Genomic DNA, 26,500 nt, shown 5'->3' on the forward strand with positions numbered 1-26,500 from the left:
CTAATAGTGGAGTTGATGAATATGACCCTGAGCTAGTGCCACACACTGAACAGGAAAGGCAAAACCTCCAGTCTTATGGCTTGTACAAAAGTGATATTGTTATCAATTGGTGTTCTTTGAGGCATATATGACATGGGTCCTCATGTGACTGAACAGGCCAACTCTCAAGATATTGATCTTTGGGCAATGGGTAGAATGTCCCTGTAAGGCCAGGGTGCAGTATTTGCTTCCTTTTCTCTTCTTCCCTGTTGTGGCTCTGCCTCATTATTAAGACACTGGGACTTGAACAAGTTGTCGGAATTCTGAATTAATGGGAGGAGCATGTTATCAATCATTAATATCAATGCCTGCTGGTTGTATGAGTGACCCAAGAGGCGAGACCTATCAGGAAAGCAATTAGGTTGAGAGAGATTTTGGGATGATTCCATACAAATTTTTTGTTTGCTAAGGCGTTTGATAAGGTTAACAGAAGATATTTCCACGTCAGGAATGATCTGTGTCTGCACTGTAAACTGTAATGTAATTCTATGTAAGTTAGTGATTAGAATTCCTTCAGACGTACTGCAGGGGGTGCATTGTTACTTTGTACACGATTATTGTGCAGTGTCTGGAACTTGCAGCTGTTTTTAAAGACTGTTCCCTATTTAGTTTTCCCGATATTTTACACATGCTGTAATAGGACACTGCAGACCCATCAATCAGTTTTTATTGCTGTATATTTGAGCTAGGAGCCAAGTCCTGTACGTTTATTTCAGTCAGGAATGATTTTGCTGATGCACAGTAAGAATGGAGTAATAGGAATGAAGAACAGGCCTAGATAGATCTGGTGCAGCCTGAACAGTTTGTCTCTCCATGCAAACAGCTGGAAGAATAACAAACAGGATTCTGAACACACTAAAAGCTTCATGTGATCATTCAACAGAGAACTAATGTTTAACAGATTCCAAAGAGCAGCCTTGACATCAACGCGATTTCAAAATCACAGAGACTGACTAACGTGTAATTTGTTGCAGACATTCAACAACACTAAAGGACTTTACTGTTATCTTTGAGCAAGCAGTAGCCTGGAGGTTCTGAGTCAGAGAAGATAGAAAAGTTCTTGGTATGTCTCAACAGGGAATTACAGATGAACTGGTGTTCTTTGTAAATGGGCATAAGGTAAGACAAAGTCCATTGAGAGAACTAACACTTAGGGTTTTTAAAATTAATGGTGAAAAGACAAAGGGATTGTTTCTACACCTGACACTAGCTGGCAACTCAGCATCTTAACCAGGCAGTGTTACCGTGACATTGTTTGAATGTCTGTACATGTGAATTCATGTTAGTAGAGCAAGATCTTTTCACTTCCACTGCTGCAGTCTGTTTGTTTAGCGATGTAGCTCCACGAATACTTTCAAACAGCAAATTAACTTTTACCTTCACCCCAAGATGTGGGTTGGGATTCCATGGAAGTCCTGACATGCTGAACCCTATGAGAATTTCCTGGGAAGTTCAAAATTCTGACAAACAAACAATTTCCCTGCTCCTTGGGATCCTGCGAAAAAGTCTCTAGCCAGAGGCAGAAACATTGGGCAGTTCCCGTTTACTTCACTGGATAGTTACCCAGGAAATGTTAAACAGAGAAAACCTATTCTAATTCCTGAATAATGACACAACTGACACCATATTTACTTACATTGAACACCTTGACAACACTCCTGACTGCCCTGAACCACCAACTGACCCTTCTGAACTCTGAATAATCACCAACTCCTCATACTCACAAATACTGCTAATGAACCTCTGATTAGATCCCACCTAGACGGACTATTCTCCCATTACCTGAGTTATCCAAATGAAAACAGATACACTGAACTGGCCTTTCCCACCAGTGAACAAAATGAACAATGGTGAGTTATTGGGAAAATATGGCAAGATAGAAAAATGAGACTCTTAACATTCAGAAAAACAGTCCGATTGTTGAACGCAGGTTTTGAACAACGTGAAGCAAAACCCCCAGTGGTAAGTAGGAGGCCTGTTTGTATGAACTAATATCTCATTAACTATTCTCACTTCATGTATATGCAGTTTGCTAATCTCCCACACAGTAGAAAGAAACTAGACCGCAACAAACTCTGACATAGAAGTCAGAGCAAGTAAGTGGCAGCTCCAGTTTGCTGTTTGCTCTGCTAGACCTTCATCTTGGCCAACAGAATCTTAGGGGCTCTACTATTCAATGAGGTCGTCGCTGATCTGATAATCCTCAACTCCATTTTCCTGCCTTCTTACCATGACCCTTGATTATTTTGCTGATTAAAAATCTGTCTGTCCCAGCATTAAATATACTTGACAACCCAGCCTCCACAGGCTTCTTCCACAAAGCTCTCCACATAATCACCACACTCCAAGAGAAGAAAGTCTATCTCATCTCTGTCTTAAATGAATGATACCTACTCCGAGATGTTGCCATCTGGTCTTAGACTCTCCCACAAGGGGAAACAAACCCTCAGCAGCTATCCTGTAGCGCCTCCTAACAATCTGTATGTTTCAATAAGATTTCCTCTTATGCTTCTAAACTCCAATTAGTACAGACCCAACCTCCTCAAATTTTCCTCATACAAAAATCCCTCCTTACACAGGATCAACGTAGTGAAACTTCTCTGGACTGCCTCCAGTGTCATATATCTTTCCTTACCTAAGAAGACCAAATGTGTTCACAATATTCCAGGTCTGGTCAAACTAATCCCAGCATAGTTTTACCAAGACTTCCCTAATTTTATGCTTTGTTTCCTTCAAGAAAGGACAGCATTCAATTTGCTTTCCCTATTACCTGCTGAACTTGGATGCTAAGTTTTTGTGAGGAGAGTGTTACATTGGTGGTTTTCCAGTCCTCAGGAACTTTTCTAGAATCTACAGATTCTTGGAAGATTACTATCAGCGCATTCACTGTCTCTGTAGCTATTTCCTTTAATATTCTAGGATGCAAGGATGGGATCCAAGGGATGTATTGGCCTTGAGCCCAATTAGTTTTCCTAATACTTTTTCTTTAGTGATAGTTATTGCATTTATTTCCTCTCCCCACCCCACTAATGCTCCTTGATTATTTAGTATTTCTAAAATACTGTTAATTTATTCTGCTGTGAAGACAGTTGCAAAGTATTTAATTGGTAAGTATCTGGGAAATGATTAAGGTTTATCTCATTTCTAAGACTCAAAATATTATTGCAACTGGTAGTAATGTTAATTAATATGTATAAAACCATAACTAAATATCAAGTTGAGCACATAATGACCTAATTCCTTAGAACACATGATGATGGGACACGTGATGTGTCACAGTTGCAGTATGTGGGAGTTCATGGATAAATGTTTGGTTCAGAGCAAACATGCTTGTTGCAAGTATTTGAAGTTCAAACAGCTTGAGCTCAGACTTAATGAGCTGGAGCTGATTTGCAGACACTGTGATGCATCAGAGCGGGGGAGAATTACATGGATTATTTTGTACCAGCAAAAAGATGCACTTCTTAGGTTTGGATTGTCTGAATAGTCAACGTTCAGGGACAGGTGAGTGTGACTGTGAGTGAGACAGGTAAGGGACTCAATGGCAGGAGTTCCACGTAATCGTCCAACATCTGTGAGGTTCTGCTAGTCTAGATGAGAGTGAGACGCAAGTTGAATGACCATGACACCATTGTCCAGGTAGCCATTTGGAAGAGGGTGTGGGGTGTGTGAGTGAAAAGAATGTATTGGTAGTAGAGTACAGTACAGTGAGGCAAGTAGACTCCGTTCTCTGCAGTAAAGAGTATGAATCCAAACAGCTGGGTTGCCTGCTTGGTACTAGGGTTCGGGACACTTGTTCTGTGCTGGAGAGTAACTTTCTATAGAAAGGGGAGGATACAGTCATTGTTCATGTAGGTACCAAGAACATAGTCACGAAGGAGTTTCTGTATTGCCAGTATGAGCAGTTAGGCATCAAATTATTGAGCAGAACCTCAAAAGTCATAATCTTGCATTATTAGTTGAGCCATTTGCAAATTGGCATAGGACAAATCAGATTAGTGAAATGAATGCATCACTCAAACACTGGTGAAGGAGAAGTGGGTTCTGGTTCATGAGGCATACACATTAATACTGGGGAAAATGATATCTCTATAGATGGGATGCCCCCACCTCAACTGTGCTGGGGCCAGTGTTCTTGTCAACAGCATAACTAGAGAAGTAGAGACAATTCTAACCTGAATAGTTGGGAGATGAAATTTGTGAAGATAAGATAAAGCAAAGAGTAGAGTCAAGGCAACTATTAATTTAGGAAATGATAAACAGACTGTAAAAGTAAGAGATAGAGAGTGTGAATTGAAGACGCAACCATACAAATAAGTCTAGAATTTACAAACAGTAAAAAGGATAAAACTAAAGACTCTGTATCTGAATGCACATAGCATTCAAAGCAAAACAGATGAACTGAGAATGTAAATAGAAAGGAATAAGGATGACCTGGTAGCTATTACAGAGACATGGCTGCAGGATGATGTGAACTGAGACCTGAATTTTGTAGTATATAGGACATTTAGAAATGATAGTAACATAGAAAGTGGTGAAGGGATGGCTTTGTTCGATAATGATGGTATTAGCACAATAGAAAGTGATGACCTATGTCCAGTATGTCCAGGAAATAAAAAAAAAATGTGGAAATGGAAAAGTACAAAGTAAAAGGTCACTTTTGAGAGTGATGTACTGGTCCCCTAACAGGAACCATGTAGTGGGATGGGGTGCAAAAGAAGAAATAATGAGAGCTTTTTCAGAAAGGCACGGCAATAATCATGGGAGATTTTATTCTGTAGCATTTCCGTGGAAAAGTTGGATGGGCTAAAGTAGCCAAGATGAGGAGTTCGTAGAATTTTTGCAGGATAGTTCCTTAGATCAGCAGGCTCTAGAGCTGATCAGACAGCAGATTATAGTAGACCTTCTATTGCATTATGGGATGATCTTAATAAATGACTTCATGCTGAAGGTGTGCCTCAGCAGCAAGCATAATATGATTGAAATTTACATATTTTGAGGGAGAGGAGAATGGATCCCAATCTAGTTCACTAAAAAAAAATGGGCAGTTAAGATGGCATTAAAGCAGAGCTGGTTGAATTGATTAAGCAAATTGGGGTAACTGGTGGGTAAATAGAGATGCAGTGGCAGACATTTAAGGGAATACTTCAAAATATACAGAATAGACACGTTCCAACAAGTGGGAAAAATGCCATGGCACTGACCCACCATCCATAGTTAACTAGAAATGTTAAAGATAGTATCAAATTGAAAGAAAAGCATAGAGTTTTGTATAGACAGGTGGCAGATTAAAAAAAAACATTGGACAGGTATAAACATCAGTGAAGAATGACCAAAAAGAAAGATTATGAGAGAAAGATAGGCGGATATGGAGATTAAGGCTGGGCCTCTGCCGTGGAAAGGAAACTCAGGAACCTATTTGTTGGGATTGGGGCTGCAGGCGGAGGGGAAGGGAAGTGGCAATTGTAAAATGGGGTATCAGTATCTGCAAGTGGGGTGATATGATGAAGCTTGGATGGGAATGGGGTTATATGGAAGAGACTGGATGAGATATTAAAGGATATGAGGAGCAAGCTGGATGGGATTCAGAAGATTGTAGCACAAAGGCAGCCATTTGAACAACACTGTGCGCCAGCTTGTTCAAGTTTCAATCCAATTCCCAGCTCTTTCCTCTTACCTGACATTTTTCACTACATATATTTGATTCTCTTTTGAAAGATACAATTACCAACAGCCAATCAGGCAGCATGTTACAACTCTAAACTGAGACTGCACAATAAGGTTTTTCTCATTAGTTGTGTAGGATAAAGATTAAATCCCATTATAGTAATGGATGGGAAGTGTAGTGCCTGCTGACGTGAAAACACACTTAGAATGAGGACTGAGCTATCAGGAACGTTCTCTCCTGACTAAGTTTGAATATAATCTATATGGTAAGAAGATGTTCCTGCTCACCAGTGTGAAGGCAGACTTTCCTCTCAGACCCCTGGAGAGGTTTGTTATGGTTCCATACATGAAACCCCAAATCATTAAGTTCCTGGATGAGGAGGGATGAACAGGCTCCTTGCCTTTATTCACCTGCGCCCCCACTGGTCACAACAAAGTTTAATAATGAATTCCTTTTCTTATGGATACTTATATCCCAGACCCAATTGAACTTACATTTTAAATGGAACCAATTTAGCCCAGCTTTCATGAGTTAACAAATGAGTGAGCTTACTGCTAAATGTGAGAAGAATTACTTATGCAATATACATACACATGAAATAAAAATAAGAATGAATCAAAAAAGAAGAAAAAAGTTTGAGATATACAGATCAGCTGCTTGGTTGTCAAGAGCAGATAGTTGAACATTGACCCTGTTATGGTGGAGGTTACTGGTAGCATTGCCATAGCTGGTTGAACAGCTGATTTTTGAAATTCTTCATTTTGTACACTGATTGAAGTTCAATTGTCCTGATTTTCCAGGGGATAATTCTTCAACCGATCTTCATAGTGACCTTCACAGCAAGCTAACCCTTGAACCCATGGTTGTACACACAAGAGCATTCAGTCTCTTTAGTTAACTCCAGCAGAGTTGAAACTAGCTTTTTTTAAACCCTTGCCCTTATACATCAAAGGGAAAAACAACATGTTTTGCAACGTAATCTGCAGGAGATGGTTTGCGGTTCAGCAGAGGGTGATCGACCCTTGTTATCTTTGTAGCTGCAAGAGATCATAGTCCAGTATGTTTGAATCTTCTTTTAATACCCTATTAGTTCCACACAAAAACTTGTATACCTGTAATCATGTTGTCCCTGGTACAGTTTTTTTAAAAAAAAAAAACATTTTGGAATCAAGGTCTAAAAAATGCCTGTGACATTTTGGGGTTCCAACCTGTCATTGTAACACAATGTATCCGAACCTAACACAGCACAATAAGGATTTTCCTCATTGGTTGTGTAGGATAAAGGTTAAGTTCCTTTATAGTAATGAATGGGAAATGTAATGCCTGCAAGTTCAAACATTTGTCACAGTTGAGGTAGCTCATCACTGCGTTGGCATGATATTTGACCTCAAAACCCTGGATGAAAAGAGATTCCTGTTTACGATCACAATCCATCGTGCTGAATATGAGGTTGGTTGTACTATGTTAAGTCAAATTATCGCACTGCCATTGTGTTTTTTGAATGTTACCCAAGACCTCTGAATTTGTGAATGAAAAGAGAAAATGCATTTTATGGAGTTCTTTTTTCAGAGACTGTACTTATGAATTTTCCTTAAAGCTGTACATTAGTGAAGTTGCGGCACAGGAGCTGGAGGAGAAAATTCCTGGTGGGAAAAGGCCACTGTCTCTTCAGATTGTTAATGCAAAGTCTGAGCTCTCATTAACACTCACAGTATATTTTCTCTCCCTCCCTCTTTATCTCCCTCACCTCCGTTTCTCTCTTTCTCTTACTTATTTCTCTATATTGGGTTCCCACTCTGTCTCCTCTCTCTCTTGCTCCTTTTGTTTATACTTCTCTCTCTCTGAGTCCCTCTTTCTCTCCCTCCCCTCTTCATTTCCTTCCTCTGCTCTCTTTTTCACTCTGTTTACATCTCTTGTGCTCCTCCTGCCTGCTTTTCTGTCCCTTTGTCTGCGTGTGTTGTCCTTCCTCTCTCTCCATTTATCATTCATCCTCTCTCTCTTGCTCTTGTTCTCTCTCACTCTCATGTTTCCTCCCACGTTGTCATCTTGTCTTCTCCTCTCATCCTTTCTATTTTTGCAGGTCAGAGAACAGAATGCAGACCCAGAATTGATGTTGCTGCCCTATCTCAGGAAGACGCGTATCCTTTTGCTCTGCAAGTCAGCATCACGTTGCAAAATGGGAACTCACACTGGTTCCTATGTTGATCAAGAAAGTCTGTCTAGAAATCATTGAAGAACTAGCTTATAGTGAGAGGCCATTGTCTTGATTCAAAAGGATGCAATTTAAACAAATTAACATCCATTAACAAAAAGCAAGTCAGGATATCGTTTCTCAATCACTCAGTGATGCCAGTTGATGTAGTTGATATGGTTGACTTTTAACTGTGATAATGAGATTAGCTCTTAACCATTTTCTGAAATGGCCAACAAGGCACTCAGTTCGAGGCCAATTAGAAATGATCAGCAAATACTAACCTTGCCGGTGACATCAACATCCCATAGAATACACTTCAAAAATATATAGCACCTTTGGGTTAGTAAAACATCCTGCTTTTAATCATGCTCCCATGAAACAATAAAATGTAGCACCAAGCACTGCGATTTGGGGCTCTTACTCATCCCTGATTTTACCTGTCACGCAATTGATGGTTGTACCTTTGACTGTCTGTGTGCTGTTTTATGTGTCCCTTTGCCTTTATGACACTTTACCTTAATGGACTCCAAGTGCTATGTACATATGAAGCTGCAACTCCACTCACTTGTCTGTCTGGTTGGGAATATAGAGGCAGCACAAACTGAAAACAGTTGCCCCACTCTAATGTTTATTTTATAACTTTTGATGTATTTTATTGTTTTAAATAAGATAATCACACAGTTAATCCTTAAGGAGTGATTGATTCTTAGATCAATATTATTAATATGACATGATGAACAGCAGTAGACATTGTTGATTGTTTCAAAGCTTTAATCTACAATGTAAAGGATCTATGACAAGCCCAAAGAGAAACAGTAAAGGATAATCCCACAGACCAGTTTTGTGGAGTAGTGAGTATAATCTTTGCTGTAAAGAAAACAACAGGCAGATAGCCCAAAAAGGAAATAAAAATTGCACAAACTGGATACTAAAAACAATAGTTACAGAACTGAATTAGAGCTGCAAGAAAGCTCCTTAAGAAGCTAGAACAAACCAGAGAAAACATTTGAGGCTTGAGAAACCTTTCCTGAAAGTCAGGATTTTTTTAAAAATCAAAAATCCTGCCTTTGCCATTTGAAAATGGGAAAAAGATGTGAATCCACCACTTTATTTTCAGTTAAAGAAAAACTAAAAACGATATTCCTTTGATTTTTATGAAGACTGGGCAGATTTAAAATCCTTGAACACATTTCTGAAAAGATGAGCTTTTTGCAGCAATAAGGTAAAGTTGCCATAGTCTTATCAGACCAAAGAATTTTAAAAATACAGCTTTTCCCAAGGAGAAAAATGATGAAGCAACAATATGAGAAATTAATGTGTGTGCCAAATTAATCGCAAGCAAAAGCAAGGGAAAAGGCATTATTTCAGAATATTCACAAAATTTCTTATTTTGACCTGGAACTCAACATGCCTATCCAAATTTAAAATGTTCAGAGCTAGGATTTCTGGACTTGCATATGTCCAATGCGGAAAAGCAAGTCATTAAAATTTGCTTAGTAGTTAAGATTGAAGGATTACATAGACTTAATACATCAGGATTAACAGTCAAAGAACTAAATGATCTCCAAAAGATATAAACCATGCTGGAAGACCAATTCAGAGCCAGGTTAAACTTCTGTATTCATCAACTCGAATTCATGTCATTTTGACAAAAGGCTTATTGACACCATGCAGCACTTTGTGAGCAGATGCTGAAAAAGGATTTATATGATTTTTCAATCAGGGAACTAGCAAATAGAATTCAAAAACAGAAGTTGCTGGAAAAGCTCAGCAGGTTTGGCAGCATCTCAGAGGAGAAATCAGAATTAACGTTTCGGGTCCTCAGTTCTGAAGAAGGGTCACTGGGCCTGAAACGTTAACTCTGATTTCTCTTCACAGATGCTGCCAGACCTGCTGAGCTTTACCAGCAACTTCCATTTTTGTTTCTGATTTACAGCATCCTCAGTTATTTTGGTTTTGTTTTTAACAAATAGAATAGTTGAGTTGGTCATTGCATCCATTCCCAAAGGAGCTTTCCAAAGAGGTTTGGTATATAAACTGGAGGCATAAACTGTAGGGTGAACAGCTACTGAAGAATGGACGTCAGTACAAAGCAATCCTTGCAGGTTAACAGAGCTTGCAGGTCCCAGGCACAAATGTGATGCTTGAAGCGACCAATAGAGCACGTACACATAGTCAGATATTTGGAAAGTTTGTCTTTCTGCATGCACCAAGGAGGTGCACAGCTTTCAATCAATTTTGTGGGGCATGTGGTAGAAAAACCATTGGCAGGGCAGTACACCAGACCAGAGGCTAAGAGAAGTTAGCTCAGTTGGCTGGCTTACAGCTTCTCTAGTCTTTGCTGAAGTAATGTGATAACAAACCGGCCCGGAACTGACTATCCCTCCAGCCACCAGAATGAACGTAGCGTCCCATTGTCCAGAGCATCACCTTAGATCCACTAACCCAGTATTCATCTGTAATCTTTACTGTCCAGTCAGATTTTCCAAGCCTGTTTGCAAGTAGTAATATATAATTGTGAATTTCAATTGAGACTTTCCCTTGACCTGTGTGCTTTCAGTCAAGCTAACAGGAACTAAGTATGGCTGTGGTGGAGGAGGCTGTGGATCGTGCACTGTGATGATTTCCAAATATAACGCCCAAGAAAAGAAGATCCTGTATCCTTACGTTGTGTTTAAACACTGTCATCGTGGGATCCTCCATTGAGATAGAGCAGACTGAACCAGGGACAACCCAGTTCTGTAAATCAGTGCAAAAGGAAAAGGAAGGAAAAGGATCGACCAGAATCAGAACAGCGTCAATGAACACCCTAGACTGAAACACTGAATAATGAATAATGAAAGATTTTCTTTGCCTAGATGCTCGAGGAACATGAAAATCTTGTGTCCAAAATACTTGCATCACACTTCAGATATCACATGATGAGACAGAGAGAACCAGACAGGGAGTAACAGAGGGAAAGTGAGATGGAGAGAGAGACGGACAAGTAGGAGAGGTAGCCAAATTGAAACAGAGACATTGAGAGAGACCAAGGGTGAAACTGTAACAGACCTGTTTGCAATTAAAAGGATCTTTTCTGTAGCTCTTTAACTAGGCTGCGGGCATTAACTTCTTAGCTCCAGGTTTTCTGACCGATCGCAGGATACAGTTATGATGTAAAGCTGCACACAATCAACGAAGGCTCTCGATTTAAAGGGACCTTACAAGGGTTAGATTTACTACAAAAAAGCTCACTGCTGAACCAAAATGAAGGCAGAGATGAAAGGAGACTCAGGAAAGTTGTCCTTTTTTAAAATTCTCTGCTGCAGGTCATATAGGAGGAGCTCAGAACCAGCAGATAGATTATCTCCTCCGTGAACAGGAGGAGGAAGCCAAGAATCCAGTGTATAAAGTGTGGCTGGAAGTAGTGGAGGTTGTGAGTAGTAGGAATGTGATCGGGACCACAACCTGATTCACTGTAGTAAAAGGTTTCATGATCTTTTCTTATCCAGAAAGTCGAGTGTCTTTCCCATCTCCATTAATCACTCCGACATCCGTATCATTCTCCTGCACAGTGTTCATCTGACCAACATTTCTTGCAATGAACACCTTCCTATCTCTCCACGGACCTTCTCAAAACTCCACCTGAATGGATGACGCTCACGTTCACTTTCATCCTATTGTTTTTCACACTTTGCAGCCATCCTCAAAAATGATCATTTAAGTCTTCAGTATAAATTCTACTTCTCATACTCATATCTGTGCCTAATGTCATCATAGAAGAGAGCGCTTCACTTGGGAGATGCAGAAAACCAGTGGCAGGAAACTTGACTGCACTGGAGGAAGACATCTTGGTGATTGGAAGGTGGCATAGACAGGGTCCTGTTGCAGCATTAGGTATTGAACTTTTACTTGGCACTTTGTACTCACTCATATTGAATTAATACCAGTACTAATCAAAGTGTCGTGATAGGCACTATGTTGATTTTTGTAACCTTTTCCCATGTCAGCACTAACTCATCTCTCTGATCTCTCGCAGGTCTGTCAAGGCTGCTAAGGAGTTATGCTGGAGGATGCTAAGGGGGTTCTGGAGGGAGGGAGGAGGATGGTCTGTAATGCTGACTCATGCAGATTCTCCATTAGCTCACATATTCACAGCTTGCAGCAGCACAGATAGGCCAGGCTGTCACATAGTAAGGAGCACATCATGTGAGCAGGAAACAGGGTCAGCAGTGGAGAGATCCATCAGAAGCTGCCGAAGATCTCCAGCTCTATTCAGCTGGCTGTAGAGAGTTTGGACTTATTAGTGCAAAGGGAACTTATGCAACAGAGATGAGAATGTGTGTTTCTCCCTGTGTGTCCCAAAGCAGTGAGCATCCTGGGTGAGAGAGATTGGAGGAGTTGCTCTCAGACATGAATACCATGATGTCTTGGGCATTTATGCTGCTCTGTGCCTCCTTGTGAAGAGTGCAGAGAGAATCAGACAGTTCCATCCACAGACTCCATGCTAGCCCAGATCAACAGTCTTCTTACCATGACTGCCACTTCACACAGAATGGAGCAAACTCTCACCATGGTGGTTTAGCATCTCACTGATGTGCAGCTACATGCTCTCCAGCTGCTTTCCAAAGGAAAGTGCAGGAGAAACATGAAAGGGGGGATGCAGAAACGGCTTGTAGTAGTGGGAGCTCTTAAGGTGCTCCCACTACTCACCCCTGGTCACTCCCTCAGCTGCTGACACAGAGACTTCCTGTCCCAATGATGGAGTTTGCCTCTGCACAGGTGCTGGTGGAGCAATTTCTGATATGGCACTCATGGGCTCCAAATGTTCTCTTAGGGCCTCTTATCTGTTTGAGTAAGGAAATGAGCAGCCTGCTTGCAGCTCTGCTGAAACCATACGCATTGTGCCATGCCAGAGCTACCGTATAGGAAGTGGATGAAAAAGACTTAATCATTGTACCAAGGTGATTGGACCAGGTGGCTCAGTGGTTAGCACTGCTGCCACACAGCACCAGGGACCCAGGTTTGATTCCAGTCTCGGCCGACTTTCTGTGTGGAGTTTGCACATTCTCCCTGTATCTGTGTGGGTTTCCTCCGGGTGCTCTGGTTTCTTCCCACAGTCCAAAGATGTGCTGGTTAGGTGGATTGGCCATGCTAAATCGTCAGTAGTATTCAGGGATGTGTAGATTAGGTGGGTTATAGCAGGTGGGTCGTGGTAGGATGTTCTGAGAGTTGGTGTGGACTTGTTGGGCCGAAGGGCCTGTTTCCACATTGTAGGGATTCTATGATTCAGTTGCGTGTATATGGCAATGTTAATCATGCTGTATTAAGGTTTATTACAATGAATGGTGGAATTTGATTTGAGATTCAAATTCTTTTGGCCTGGACTTTGTTGCAAACGCCATTCTCCTTGAACAGTAGCCTTCAGGTGAATGTTATGATCAGGTTTGACAAGAAGGATGAGGTGTGAATACGATGATTGAATTGTTGAGTGTCAGAATGAATTGTGTTTGGTAGGGGAAGGGGGCCGGTTGCCCACACATGCCACACACACCACACATATGCACTCAGAAAAGAGTGCCTCGATGTTGAGGGAGTGGAATTTCCTGTGATTAGTGGCTGAACCAAGAGTACCTTGATTGTCACGTGTGAGCAGCCACTGTAGGGTAGCTGGCAGCCTTCTGTGTTTGACTGGTCACGTCAGTGGCTAAGGTTCACATAATTGGCTTGGAAAACAGCCCCTTGTTCTTGATTTTATCTGTATTCCGTGATCTTTTTCATTTCTAACTGAACTGCAGCATCATCTACAAGGTGCACTTGTCTATAGCAAATTGTGAAATACTAGTGATGTCACCTGTGGATCCCTGAATGGACCCTGAGGAAAAGAAATAGATGACCGAGGTGATCTTAACTACCACTGGCAATGTATTCTCAGGTAGCCCTCTTGGAAAGAAATCTTCTTCCAGGGACTTCACAAATGTCAGCTATGACCAACCACAAAAGCGTCAGCCTCCTGAAGCAGTACTGCTGTCATATTGAGGAAAGTCAACCTCTGTATATCGACTTTCAGGGTCAGTTCTTTCAGGCTCAGACTTGATATCTATTTCCTCTGTCCTGTGGAGCTGCATGTTATGGTGTTTTTGCTACTCCTGGTTCCTGGTGCTGCTGCTCATCAGTTGCTGCTCCTGTTCTTGTCAGAGGATCAGTTTACTGTTAACGTACATAACTTACTTCTCTGCTGCAGTGAAGGCTGACAACAGGGCCATTGAGATGAAGGCGAGTTGTCTCCAAAGTGGCTGAAAGCATTTCCACACTCTGTGAAATTACCACAATACAGTAACTTCAGGTTGTCAGAACGCAAGCGCGAGCAGAAGCCTTTCACTGCTGCTGGCTATAGCATGCTCTTTTTTTTAGAGACTTGTGAGTTTCACAATTCAATATGCCCCATTGTGTTCGCATGCCATTGGCCCTGGCAGGTCTCTCAGATTTTGGAAATCCCATGTGCTGTCTGTTAATGGCTGGAAGCCGAGATAAATTCTCAGTTAATATTCTATTGAATATTCCTGGTCGTTATCCAAAAGCCCTCCACAGTGTTTCCCCACTCAACTGCAAATCCGACCAGATTAAGTTTAAGATCATAAGACCATAAGAAATAGGAGCAGAATTAGGCCATTCGGCTCATAAGTCTGCTCTGCCCTTTGATCTTTGTTTCTTAACCCCATTCTCCTGCCTTCTCCCTGTAACCCTGGATCCCCTTACCAATCAAGAACTGATTTGGCTCTGTTTAATTACACGCAATCATGATGTGTTTCTCAACCCAAAACCACTTTTTGCATTTTTAAACCCATAACCGCACCAAACATATGCCTGACTTCGGCCGTTATAATTTTGACCAGAGAGAGAGAAACCGGATAGCAGAAATAGGAACAGATATGTGGAGAGAGAAAGGAGTCAAGAAATGGCATGACAAACTGAGAAGAAGGCATAGAAAAAGAGAAAAAAAACATGAAAGTGGAGACAGACAGAGATTTGAGGAGAGACAAAGTGAGAGAGAGTGTGACAGAGAGCAACAGCGATAAAAGGACAAATGAAATGAAAGGGGTGAGAGAGAGATTGTGATGGATTTGTTGAGAAAGAAAAGGGAGATCCAGAGAGAGTGAAAAGGAGAGATGTTGTAGTTCTTCTGGAGATTGACAGCTGCTTGTCCATGTCAGTTGCTTCTGATGTTTCAGTCTGCACTGACAGTCGGTGCACTGTGCCAGGATTCTCACATGGAGAGTGGACAGATAGAATTGGAGCGAAGAGAGCATTTCACGAAAGAGTTACACAATTAAGGTTAGTTTCAAAGCAAATCCAGATTTCCTGAGTTTTGATTGAGCTGTTGTTGCTAGTGTTGTTTCCTTTACTGTACCTGAAAGCCATTTCTCTGTTAATGCCTGCCTGACTCCTCTCTGCATGCTTCATGGTGCTGCAGTGACCACTGTGGAGGGGATTGGCAGCACCAGGACCAGCATTCACCCAGTGCAGGTGAGTATGGGCTTGCAGGAGGGTAACTGTGCAGCAGAAGATCTTGACAGATTAAACTCTCCAAAATTTTGAGCTTCTGCGTCCATTGTTTCTGCTAAATTGACCAGTGATGGGTGAGGCTGGAGGGATTAATTCAGGAATATCTGGGGCAGCGAGTGGTAAAGTTGATGAGACAGCAAGTCTCTTTCAATGAAAAGATCGGGAATGTTTCTGATTAAGGGCACTTTGTTTATGAAATGTCTTGTACACTCAGGCACCTCACACTGCTACTGGTGATAGAGAGAACTCTCAGTATATTGACATCGCCAATATTTGTTGTCTATCTCTGGTCACTCTAAGAAGGTGGGGGTAGTGACAGTAGACCTGCTTCTTGAACTGCTAGGAGACATCTGACACATGTGGATAACTTCATGGGCAGTTAAGGATCAAATTCATTCTTGTAAGAATGGAGTCACGTGAGCATGGTAGGTTTCCTTCCTTGGACGGCATTGCTAAACAAGTTGTATTTTAACAACACAGTTTTAGTCATTTTTATTGATGTCTCTTAGACAGAACTCAAATTATCAAAATATTACAGTGGGATTTAAATGCACCACCTCCAAATTACTAGAGCAGTAAAATAACTTCACACTATCATGACCACTTTTGCAGGTGGAGAGATTCCAATCAGATCAGATTTGTTGCAGAAATGTTTTAAATTTTCTTAACCCGGTGGTACTGGTGTTCGATTGTATGTTTAATGTCTTCAGATTCCCGAAGTTAGAAATAATCACACTTTAGAATCAAAAAATACTGGAGACAATGGAATTGTGATAATGAGATAAATAGCAATCCAGAAGCCTGAGGTAATGCTTTGAGGCCCCACTAGAGTAGCTGGGGGAACTTAAGTTCACGCATAAAAACTGGAATTGAAAGTTAGTCTCAGTAATGGTAACCATGAAACTATTATCAAATGTCGTAAAGCCCCAAGTGGTCTACTCATGTCCCTTTAGGAAAGAAACCTGACGTCCTACCTGCTCTGGCCTACATGTGATTCCAGGCACACAACAATCTGGTTAACTATTAACTGCTTGCTGAAATGGCTGAACAACCAATCAGTTCAGGAGCAATTAGTGATGGGCAACATATACTGGCCTTGTCAGAGGCATCCAAATCCCATGAAAGAATAAAGAAAAAAAAAGTTCTGAACAGTTTTCTGTGGCTGGTAGACCAATACATTGCTACTTAACAACTGGCTGCAGTGTAGCATGGAAGTGTGCTATCCCAGTATATATGTATTTACATGATAATTAGATTCTAGCTGTTCATGGGTAACATAGGTAATTACCAGTGTGATACTAAGCCATTCAGATCAGGATGGTTCCAGATTTATCACTGTGACCTCGGCCTCTCTGAGCCAGCCAACTGTTATGAAGATCGATGACCTGATATAGTGTCCCAGGTGTTGTGTGTCCAGAGGTCAACAAGTTCAGCTAGGTCCTTGACAGTGGAGTACATCAGAATCCAATAACTAGGGCACGTTGTGCTTGAATCGGGTAGCAGGGTCACTGTACTCAGGTCAAGGACTCTGTGCTTGGCTTGGGAGGTGGGGCTGCTGTGCTAAGGTTGGGGACAGGGTTGTTGTGCTTGGGTTTGGGTGAGACCACTATCCTGAGGGGACTAGGCTCCTGAGGCCCGGTCAGGGCCAAGGTCCTGGGCCTGGACCTTGAGCAGCACTGGTGCCTGTGATTTCGGTCCGATGGCCCGAAACACAGCCCAAAAGCAGTGCTGCAGTATTCTGTGTGGCCTAGCACCCTCTGACAATTGACCTCAATGTCCCTGGCCTAGGGCAGGGGGAAATATTCAGCCTGAAAGAGCTGCTTCATTCCAGGCTAAGTATATACTAACAAGAATGAACGTTAGGGGGAACCAAAGCCTTAGGTAATGAAGGAGGTAGAAATTATGATGAGACAAAAAAAGGTGTTTGATGCATGTTGGATGAATATGTGAAGTGAGAACTAGATCACATACAATAAGTTGAAGTTCAAAGTGGAGAAAGAGTAAGGAATTGCAAAGAGAGAATCAGAATAGAATGGCAGCTAAGGTGAAAAGGAACTGAGATATTTTCTACCAACATGTAAATAATAAGTGAGTATGACAAGGTCATGTAGCTACCTTTATGGACAAATAAGGTGATTTTATGCATGGAGGCACAGGAGAGTACTGTAATCATAATGATTACTTTGTACTGGTGTTTACTAACAGGATGCTAACAAAATATCAGGAGAAATGAAGATGGTAAAGCTGATGGATTGTGTGAAAATTGATTGGCAGAGTATACTGGAAAATGCATCAATATTTTCTGATGCATACAGTTGATATGTTGGTGAGTGTCGATGGCTTGTACTCAGGTTGCTAAAAGAAGTGGGGATGGAGATAGCATAAAGACTTGCCATAATCTTCCAGTGTTCCCTAAATATGGGGGAGAGGTGCCACAGGATGGGAGTGTGTGAAATGTGAGAGGATATAAGCACATTCCTAGCATCTACAAGTGAGTTAGTTTAACATCAGTGGTTTCAGAAACCATAACCAGTGGGAAAAATAATCAACAGGAACTGAAAGGTTTGAGTTAATGCATATGCCTCCTATACACCGCACCTGTACCTCCTATTACCTCTGTCCCTATACATAGCATCCCAATAATCCTCCCCTAGACACCTCCCCCCCTACACCTACTCTTATACACTAATTATCTAAACACCCACTCTCGATACAGCCTATTCACATTGACTCTTAGGTGCCTGCCCCTTTACAGCCCATCCTGCCCCTTTTTACTGCCCTCTCTTGCAATCTGTCCCATTTAAATCTTGCTCTCTTTACTTCTCTACCTTCTGCTCCTTTTACGCCTTCCCCCACTTTGCATTGTTTAATATCCACATTACTTGCTGCCTCATTTACGCTCGATATCTTTTTCACCTTGTACTCTTGTTATGGCCACATATTTATACCCATCACTTCTATGCCCCACCTTGATTTTACTTCCCACTGACTTCAATGGAAAGATTGTAAAACTGATGCCCCGTTGATCCTGTCAGTTTCTTGATAGTTCTTTAATCATGAATGTGATGAATTCTTAATGCCCTCAGGCAACTTCTAATGGGCAATTAGTACTGGGCATGTCAGCAATATCTACACTCCTGTCCAGAATATCAGTACTTCAGCATTTGGTTTCAGTTGATAAGCCACAGAAATCTTTACTAAGTGGAAAGCAGCAGAATGAGGGAGTGACCTAGGTGTAATTGTGTGACAGATGTCACAGAGAGATTGCAGACAAGCTACAATGGATGTGAGGATGGCACAGGACAGATGAAGGTGGCACCGTGTAGCATCTCTCCTGGCAAGAGTGGCTCCAAGCTGCAGATGCGAGAAAAAATTGTTGATGAGAAGCTATAAGCCGAATGATGTGGTGGGGATTAAGTTGAACCTCAGGGAGTCTAAAATCAGTTTAGCAAGGTCATGAGAATGACTGACCTCCTTTGCTAAAGTCAGGACCACAACAACCATGCAAAGGTTCAAGAGGCTGGTTGCTAGTTTGTTATCCACAAGTTATCACAGATTCGGTTGTGGACTTAATGGGCATTTAGGCAGGTGAAGTATCACTATCTATTTCACGTGTTGCCCGATTTTTATTTCCTCTTCCACAATTACAGTTGAACGATGTCAATGTTGGAGCCAATGAGGGTTAAACTATTTCATTGTTGTTAAATGTTGCAAGCAAATACATATCCACATTGTTCTTTATCTTTCTCTTACTCTGTAATTCTCCCTTCCACCTCTTTCTCCAGGAGTACATTGCCAAGACACATGGCTCTCAGTGTGGGTTCTGCACTCCAGGAATGGTCATGTCCATGTACACCTTGCTGAGGAACAATCCAACACCCAGCATGGCACAGTTACAGCAGTGCCTTGCAGGTAAGAATGCATATCACCATACTTAAGCTTTGTGCCTTCTGATTCACATCCTAGCTTGAGAAATAGCATCTGGAACAACTGCATTAACTTGAGACACTCTTGATAATTTACTTTAATTTTGCAAGTCTCTTCCATCTGACAAAACTAGAATATTGCAGGTGTCCGTTATACCACAGTTTGTTTCAAACTAGAAGAGATTGGGACATGCTAACAGCAAAGTTTTCACTGATCATGAAATTAACAGTTTTCATTATCATAGAATCCCTACAGTCTGGATGCAGGCCATTCAGCCCATCAACACCGACCCTCCAAAGAACATCCGACCCAGACCCCCTCATCCCTGTAACTCTGCATCTCCCATGGCTAACCCACCTCGCTTGCACATCCCCAAACACTATGGGCAGTTTAGCGTGACCAATTTACCTAACCTGCACCTCTTTGGATTGTGGGAAGAAACCGGAACACCCGAAGGAAACCCTTACAGACATGGGGAGATTGTGCAAACTTCACACAGACAGTCACCTGAGGGTGGAATCAAACCCAGGTCCCTAGTGCTGTGAGGCAGCAGTGTTAAGCACTGAGCCACCATGCTGTCCTAAGGCATTATCCCAAGGCATAATACAATAAGACCATAAGATAGAGGGGCAGATTAGGCCAATTGGCATGTCTGCTCTGCCATTCGATCATGACTGACATGTTTCTCAACCCCCATTCTCCTGCCTTCTCCCCATAACCTTTGATCCCATTACTAATTAACAACCTATCTATCTCTGTCTTAAACACACTCAATGACCTGATCACCAAAGTCTTCTGTAGCAATGTTCCACGGATTAACCACCCTCTGGCTGAAGAAATTCCTCCACATCTTGGTTCTAAAGAGTCGTCCCTTTACTCTGAGGCTGTGCTCTTGGGTCCTAGTCTCCCCTCCCAGTGGAAAACATCTTCTCCACATCTACTCTATCCAGGTCTCTCAGTATTCTGGAAATTTCAATGAGGTCCCCCGCATCTTTCTAAACTCCATCAAGCACAGACCCAGAATCCTCAACCACTCCACATATGACACGCCCTTCATCCCCAGGATCATTCTCGTAAACCTCCTATGGACTCCTTCCAAGGCCAGTACATTCTTCTTTAGATACAGGGCCCAAACTGCTCACAATATTCCAAACATGGTCTGACCAGAGCCTCATACAGCCTCAGCAATACATCTGTCCTCCTGTAATCTAGCCCTCTCAAAATGATTATTTTGAGACCGTTTCATTTTCAAGGCCAGAAATGTAATCAAACAAAAATTGACATCAAACCACATAACTAAGTATTAGGCTAGCCCCTTCTGGAGTACTGTGTGCAGTTCTGGTAGCCCTGTTATAGGAAGGATATTATTAAACCAGAAATGGTTCAGAAAAGATTTACCAGGATGTTGCTGGGAATGGAAGATTTGAGATATAAAAATAGACTGGAAAAACTGGGACTTTATTCACTGGGAGGTTGAGGGGTAACCTTTATTGAGGTTTATAAAATCGTGAGGGGCATAGATAATAATGAATAATAATTATAAATGACTTGAATGAGGAAGTGGAAGGGTGGATTAGTAAGTTTGCCGATGACACGAAGGTTGGTGGAGTTGTGGACAGTGTGGAGGGCTGTTGTAGGTTGCAACGGGACATTGACAGGATGCAGAGCTGGGCAAAGAAGTGGCAGATGGAATTCAACCCAGAAAAGTGTGAAGTGATTCATTTTGGAAGGTTGAATTTGAATGCAGAACACAGGGTGAATGGCAGGATTCTCGGCAGTGTGGGGGAACAGAGGGATCTTGGGGTCCATGTCAAAGTTGCTACACAAGTTGATAGGGTTGTAAAGAAGGTGTATGATGTGTTGGCTTTCATTGTCAGAGGAATTGAGTTTAAGAGCCGTGAGGTTAAGCTGCAGCTCTATAAAACTCTGGTTAGACCACACTTGGAATATTGTGTTCAGTTCTGGTCGCCTCATTATAGGAAGGATGTAGAAGCTTTAGAGAGGGTGCAGAGGAGATTTACCAGGATGCTGCCTGGACTGGAGGGCAGGTTTTATGAGGAAAGGTTGAGGGAGCTAGGGCTTTTTTCATTGGAGCGAAGAAGGATGAGAGGTGACTTGATACAGATTTACAAGATGATGAGAGGCATAGATAGAATGGATAGTCAGAGACATATTCCCAGGGTGGAAATGACTATTACGAGGGGGCATAATTTTAAGGTGATTGGAGAAAGGTATGGGGAGATGTCAGAGGTAGGTTCTTCGCACAAAGAGTGGTGGGCGTGTGGAGTGGTAGTGGAGTCAGATACTTTAGAGACTTTCAAGCAACTCTTGAATAGGCACATGGAGGATAGTAAAATGTAGGGTATGCAGGGTAGATTGATCTTAGTAGGATAATAGGTCTGCACAACATCGTGGACCGAAAGGCCTGTACTGTGCTATACTGTTCTATGTTCTATAAGGTGAATGACAAGAGTCTTGGGGTGGCAGAGTTCAGAATTAGGGGGCATATTTTTAAGGTGAGAGAAGAAAGATTTAAAAAGTACGTGAGGAGCAACCTTTTTACCCAGAGAATGGTTCGTGTGTGGAATGAACTGCCAGAGAAAGTGGCAGATGCAACTGTAGTTACAACATTTCAAAGACATTTGGATAAGTTCATGAATAGAAGAGGTTTGGAGAGATGTGGACTAAGCGCAGGCAGGTGGGACTAGTTTAGTTTGGCAACGTGGTCGGCATGGACTAGTTGGATTGAGGTGTCTGCTTCCATGCTATATGACTGTATGACTCTATGAAAGTAAAAAAGACCTGCAGTTATATCGCCTTTCCCACCACTGCTGGAAATTTGAAAGCTCTGTGCGGTATAGTAATAATTTTGAAATATAGTCACTTTTTTAATGTAAGAAAAGCAGCAGCCAATTTTTACATAGCAAGCTCCCACTAGCAGCCAGGTGATAATGCTGAGAGAATCCACCTTCTTGATGTTGATTGTGGGATTGATATTGGCCGTGACACTGAAGATATTTTCTGGGGTTTAGGGCCTACACATCGTATGCTGAGCTGGCCAGTTCAGCTGCTCTCTCCACTCAGCTTGAACTCACTGATTGTGGATCTGACATACAAGGGACTGTCCAAAGCCAGCACTTATGCATTGTGTGTGCTTCAGAGTCTTTTAGGCACCCTACCTCTGTACTGATCCCACCACTGCAAGTGATTGATGGCAAGATGACAGAGAGCTACTCCACTTGGGAGGGAGGTTCCACCTTGCCCCTAAGCTCCCTGGCCTCCTGGCGCCCAATCTCTTTTCTAACACTTCCTCCTGCAGCAATCATAGCGTGGGCCATCTGCATCAGTGCTAACATCACCGTGCATCAAACTGTTCAATGTCAGTAATAGGTGCACAGATATTTCCCGGGGCCTATCATGTCTGGCTGACATCATGGCCCACTTCTGCATATGTGGCATTTAATCACTCTATAGTTTAACACTGCACCTGAAAGGCAGCACCTCTTATCAGAGCAGCATTCACCCTGTACTGTACGACAGTCAGCATAAACTTTTGTGCACCTGTCCTGGTGTTGGCAGGTGAGCAGAAGCTTGGTCTAAGGTATGTTTTAAAAAGTGACTTTAAGGACGAGAGGGAAGATTACTAGGGAAGGAACTCGAGAACTTAGGCCATTCCAGTGGTGGAATGATTAAAATCAGGAATACTCAAGTGAAAGAAATACTGAGATATTAGAAGTTTGTAGGCCTAGTGGAAGATTCAGAGATCGGGAAGGACACTGGTAAGGACAGATTTAATGCAAGGATGGGAATTTTAAAATTGAAGCTTGGGATCAAGCATAGGGATGATGAGTGAACAGGACACAGCACAATTTTGTACATGGATGGTGTTCTGATGTAATGGAATGCTCAGGCATCAACTACTGGTGGCTTATGGTCGGGGAAGAGTGCTGCCATCAATCCTCCCTCCTATTGATGATCTAAAGGACTGTAAGTCTGTGGTGGAGGATGGACCACAAATAAGTCTCAGTAGAATTGGCGCGTCCTATATAACATGGTGTAGGTTATTACATTTTTAGTAACCACATAATTAATTATGTTAACTCTTAGGCATTATTAATTATTACTAACAAGAGGCAGAGAAGACGTGTGCCTCCATCCAGAGACTATGAGACTCCAGTGGATTCTCCACCCAGTGGCTAAGTGACATGTTCAGACCAGGTTGATCTCAGTATAGCTCAAACATTAACTCTTTCAGAATCATGACTTGATACACCAGGCAGCAGGTACCTTTACTCCACTTATCTCTTACTGCTGGCTTCTGGACTTCACCAATCTGTCCGTTTTCATTCTAGTTTTCTAAATGCCCAGAAATGCGGTGGCTGTTGGCTTAAATCATGGTTATTTTTATTTCTGTCTCAGTTCTTCTGATCTCTAACCTCGCTTCTACCTTGCAGGAAACTTGTGTCGTTGTACTGGATACAGGCCAATTGTTGATGCTTTCAGAACTTTCTGTACGGTAAGGAGCCTGGTTAAACACCAGCTTTTAAAATGCTCGTGCAACATAGCAGCAGAAGTAGGCACTGCATTCTTTTGAGTCTATACCTCTGTACATTAGTTCCATTTACTGCCTTGGTTCTGTACCCTTAAATGCTCTTAACCAACAAAATCCTCATAATTTCAGCTTGGAAAAGTTCCATTTGACCCTAGTATCAGAAACTTTTTGGGGGTGAAAGGGTTTAAGATTTCCACCACTCTTGTCTGAAGAAATGTGTTCTGAAATCAATATCAACTGCTAGAATTATTCCCCTTTGTCTGAACTCTCCCATCAGAGGAATTTAAAAGCCCTTGGGGCTACAGAGAAACATTCCACCACCCCATTTTTCATGGTTACTGCACTCTCATTTGGTGTAATGCTGGTGTTGCACACAGGGTGGGTTTTTATTTGCTATTTCACCCAGTTATGCTGAACTTATTCTGTGTAAGCAGCTGGTTGGTGTAACTTGAAGTCAGCAAAAGCTACTTCAGCACCTGCCATATCCTGTCCATTTTGAAATCTGAAACTATTGAAACACTTGTAGAATCACAGCAACAACCAAATGAAATTAACCAGCAGTCAACCTGCGTGCACTTGACTATCCCTTTAAATAGGACTCGTGTGGTGTCGATTATTTTCTAAACATCCGGTTCAGAGATGTTATTACGTACCTCTAGAGCAGGTGGACTTGAACTTGAGCTTTCTGGCTCAGAGGTAGGCACACTACCACTGTGTCACAAGATCCTTATTGGTGTGATTGTTCATTCATGCTGCTTAACATAACTCAGCTTTGTGAATTTAAGACTGGCCACAGGCTGGAATGTGCAGCTCCAAAGTAGCAGTGTTTACAACAAATCAATGTTGCATGCTGATGGATGTTCGGAGCTGTTTCTTTTACCTACCCAGGTGGATGTTAAATTTACTTTTCAGAAAATGCCACATGGCACACTCTGCTAGAGCTGTGGTGTGCCTTGGGTGTTATTTTGATTCTTGATCGCATTTATATCGTCCAAAAAACATGGCTTACCAAGCCCAATTTCTGTTGCCTATAATGACCTTCTTATTCAGTTCTCCTACAGTCAAGGAAATACAAGTCTGTTTTATGCAATTTATCCTCCCTTTCAACTTGGATCCAGACCCTTCACCTTTGTTGGGAAACCTTATTTAAGGTACCTATTGTAATTAATGGCTGTCTTAAAGCTTTAGCAATTGTTCCACTGCAAAGGTAAAGGCTGCAGAGAGACTTTGTAAATGAATCACTCATATCAATGTTTGTCATTTCCTCCCTTACTTTCCAAGCTCTTTCCTTCTAGGCATCGAACTGTTGCCAGAGGAGAGATCCGGAGGAGAGTTGTCACCTAGGAAAGGCTGAGCAAGATGGAATCTTGGCAGAATCCAAGGACAGTGATCAGGTTGTTAGAAGCTGTTAAATCAATTTTGGGAAGGGTCACAACGTCTGTTGTTGCTGTGGCAATTGGAGGCAAACCATGCTAAGGGCCCATTTTAGCCCTGTGTATCTCAGTGTTCTGCAAATGACTCACTAGGGCCATGGGCCTCCATTCAAGGCCAGAGTGGATGTAGAATATCGGCTAAGCTCAGTTAGCCCGTTAGAATTCAGTTAGAATTATTCTAGCTTCTGGCCAATCAGATACGATAATCCCTCCCATTGTCGGAGACAGCCCTTAGCATTATTCTCTGTTACTGTCGTGTTGTGCTTGTCACTAATTACTACTATCTCCTTCCCTGTGTTAACACTCTGCAACAAAACTCGAGTCTCCTCTTCAGACATAAGCCTGGGCAAAATCTTTGGATACCCTAAGCTGCCCAACTGTCTCAACCTGAGTGCCTCACTACCTCCTCAGTTAAATCCAAAAAATATAAAGCACTAAGTTTGGCACTGAGATAACAAGGTGCAGAGCTGGATGAACACAGCAGGCCAAGCAGCATCAGAAGAGCAGGAAAGCTGACGTTTCGGGCTTTGTTGGAGCAGAAAGTTTCTTCATTCTCTCCACATAGTTTAACGCTCATCCCAATTACTATTCTCACAAGGTATCATGAGTGAATGAAGAGATGGGCAGGGGAGAAAACTAAATGAAGGAAAGTGATGTTCTGTTCTGATCTCTCTTGTTGCCAGTTTCAGGTGTGTAGCCAGCTGTTCAAGACGGATGATCTACTTCCACTGGATGAGACACAGGAGTTGATATTTCCACCAGAGTTAATGGTAAAATTGAATACCTGGTTTATTTGGTAGTTGTTCTTGGGCTTCCTGGTAATTTGGATATCAAACTGATAATGTTAAAAGGCACTGACACATATTACTGGGTTATTATAGAGAGTGCTTTACTCTGTGTCTAACCCCGTGCTCTGCCTGCCCTAAAAATGTTTGATGTGACTATGTAGAAGCAGTTTGTATCTTTTTTTAAATAATTCATTCACACTACGAGGGTGTCACTGGCTAGGCCAGCATTTATTGCCCAATCCTAATTGTCCAGAGGGCAGTTAAGAGTCAGCCACATTGCTGGTGGGTCTGGAGTCACATGTAGGCCAGACCAGGTAGATATGGCAGTTTCCTTCCTTGGAAGTTACTAGTGAA

At 42.0% G+C, this 26,500-nt stretch overlaps 1 protein-coding gene across 1 annotated transcript in view; it reads left to right on the forward strand.

Annotated features, from left to right (window-relative positions):
* Positions 1–630: 630 nt before the first annotated feature.
* The window catches only part of LOC109935677 (aldehyde oxidase 1), a 113,194-nt gene continuing 87,324 nt past the window's right edge, over positions 631–26,500 (forward strand). Inside the window, exons 1-8 of the mRNA XM_048598682.1 lie at positions 631–1,158; positions 7,788–7,845; positions 10,462–10,558; positions 15,299–15,407; positions 19,232–19,358; positions 23,828–23,889; positions 25,221–25,319; positions 26,042–26,128. Of these exons, the coding sequence (XP_048454639.1) occupies positions 1,105–1,158; positions 7,788–7,845; positions 10,462–10,558; positions 15,299–15,407; positions 19,232–19,358; positions 23,828–23,889; positions 25,221–25,319; positions 26,042–26,128 (693 nt within the window). The 5' untranslated portion in view covers positions 631–1,104. The remainder of the gene's footprint in view (positions 1,159–7,787; positions 7,846–10,461; positions 10,559–15,298; positions 15,408–19,231; positions 19,359–23,827; positions 23,890–25,220; positions 25,320–26,041; positions 26,129–26,500) is intronic.

This window comes from Rhincodon typus, chromosome 7 (assembly GCF_021869965.1).
Source record: "Rhincodon typus isolate 14 chromosome 7, sRhiTyp1.1, whole genome shotgun sequence".
NCBI classification, from domain to species: domain Eukaryota; kingdom Metazoa; phylum Chordata; class Chondrichthyes; order Orectolobiformes; family Rhincodontidae; genus Rhincodon; species Rhincodon typus.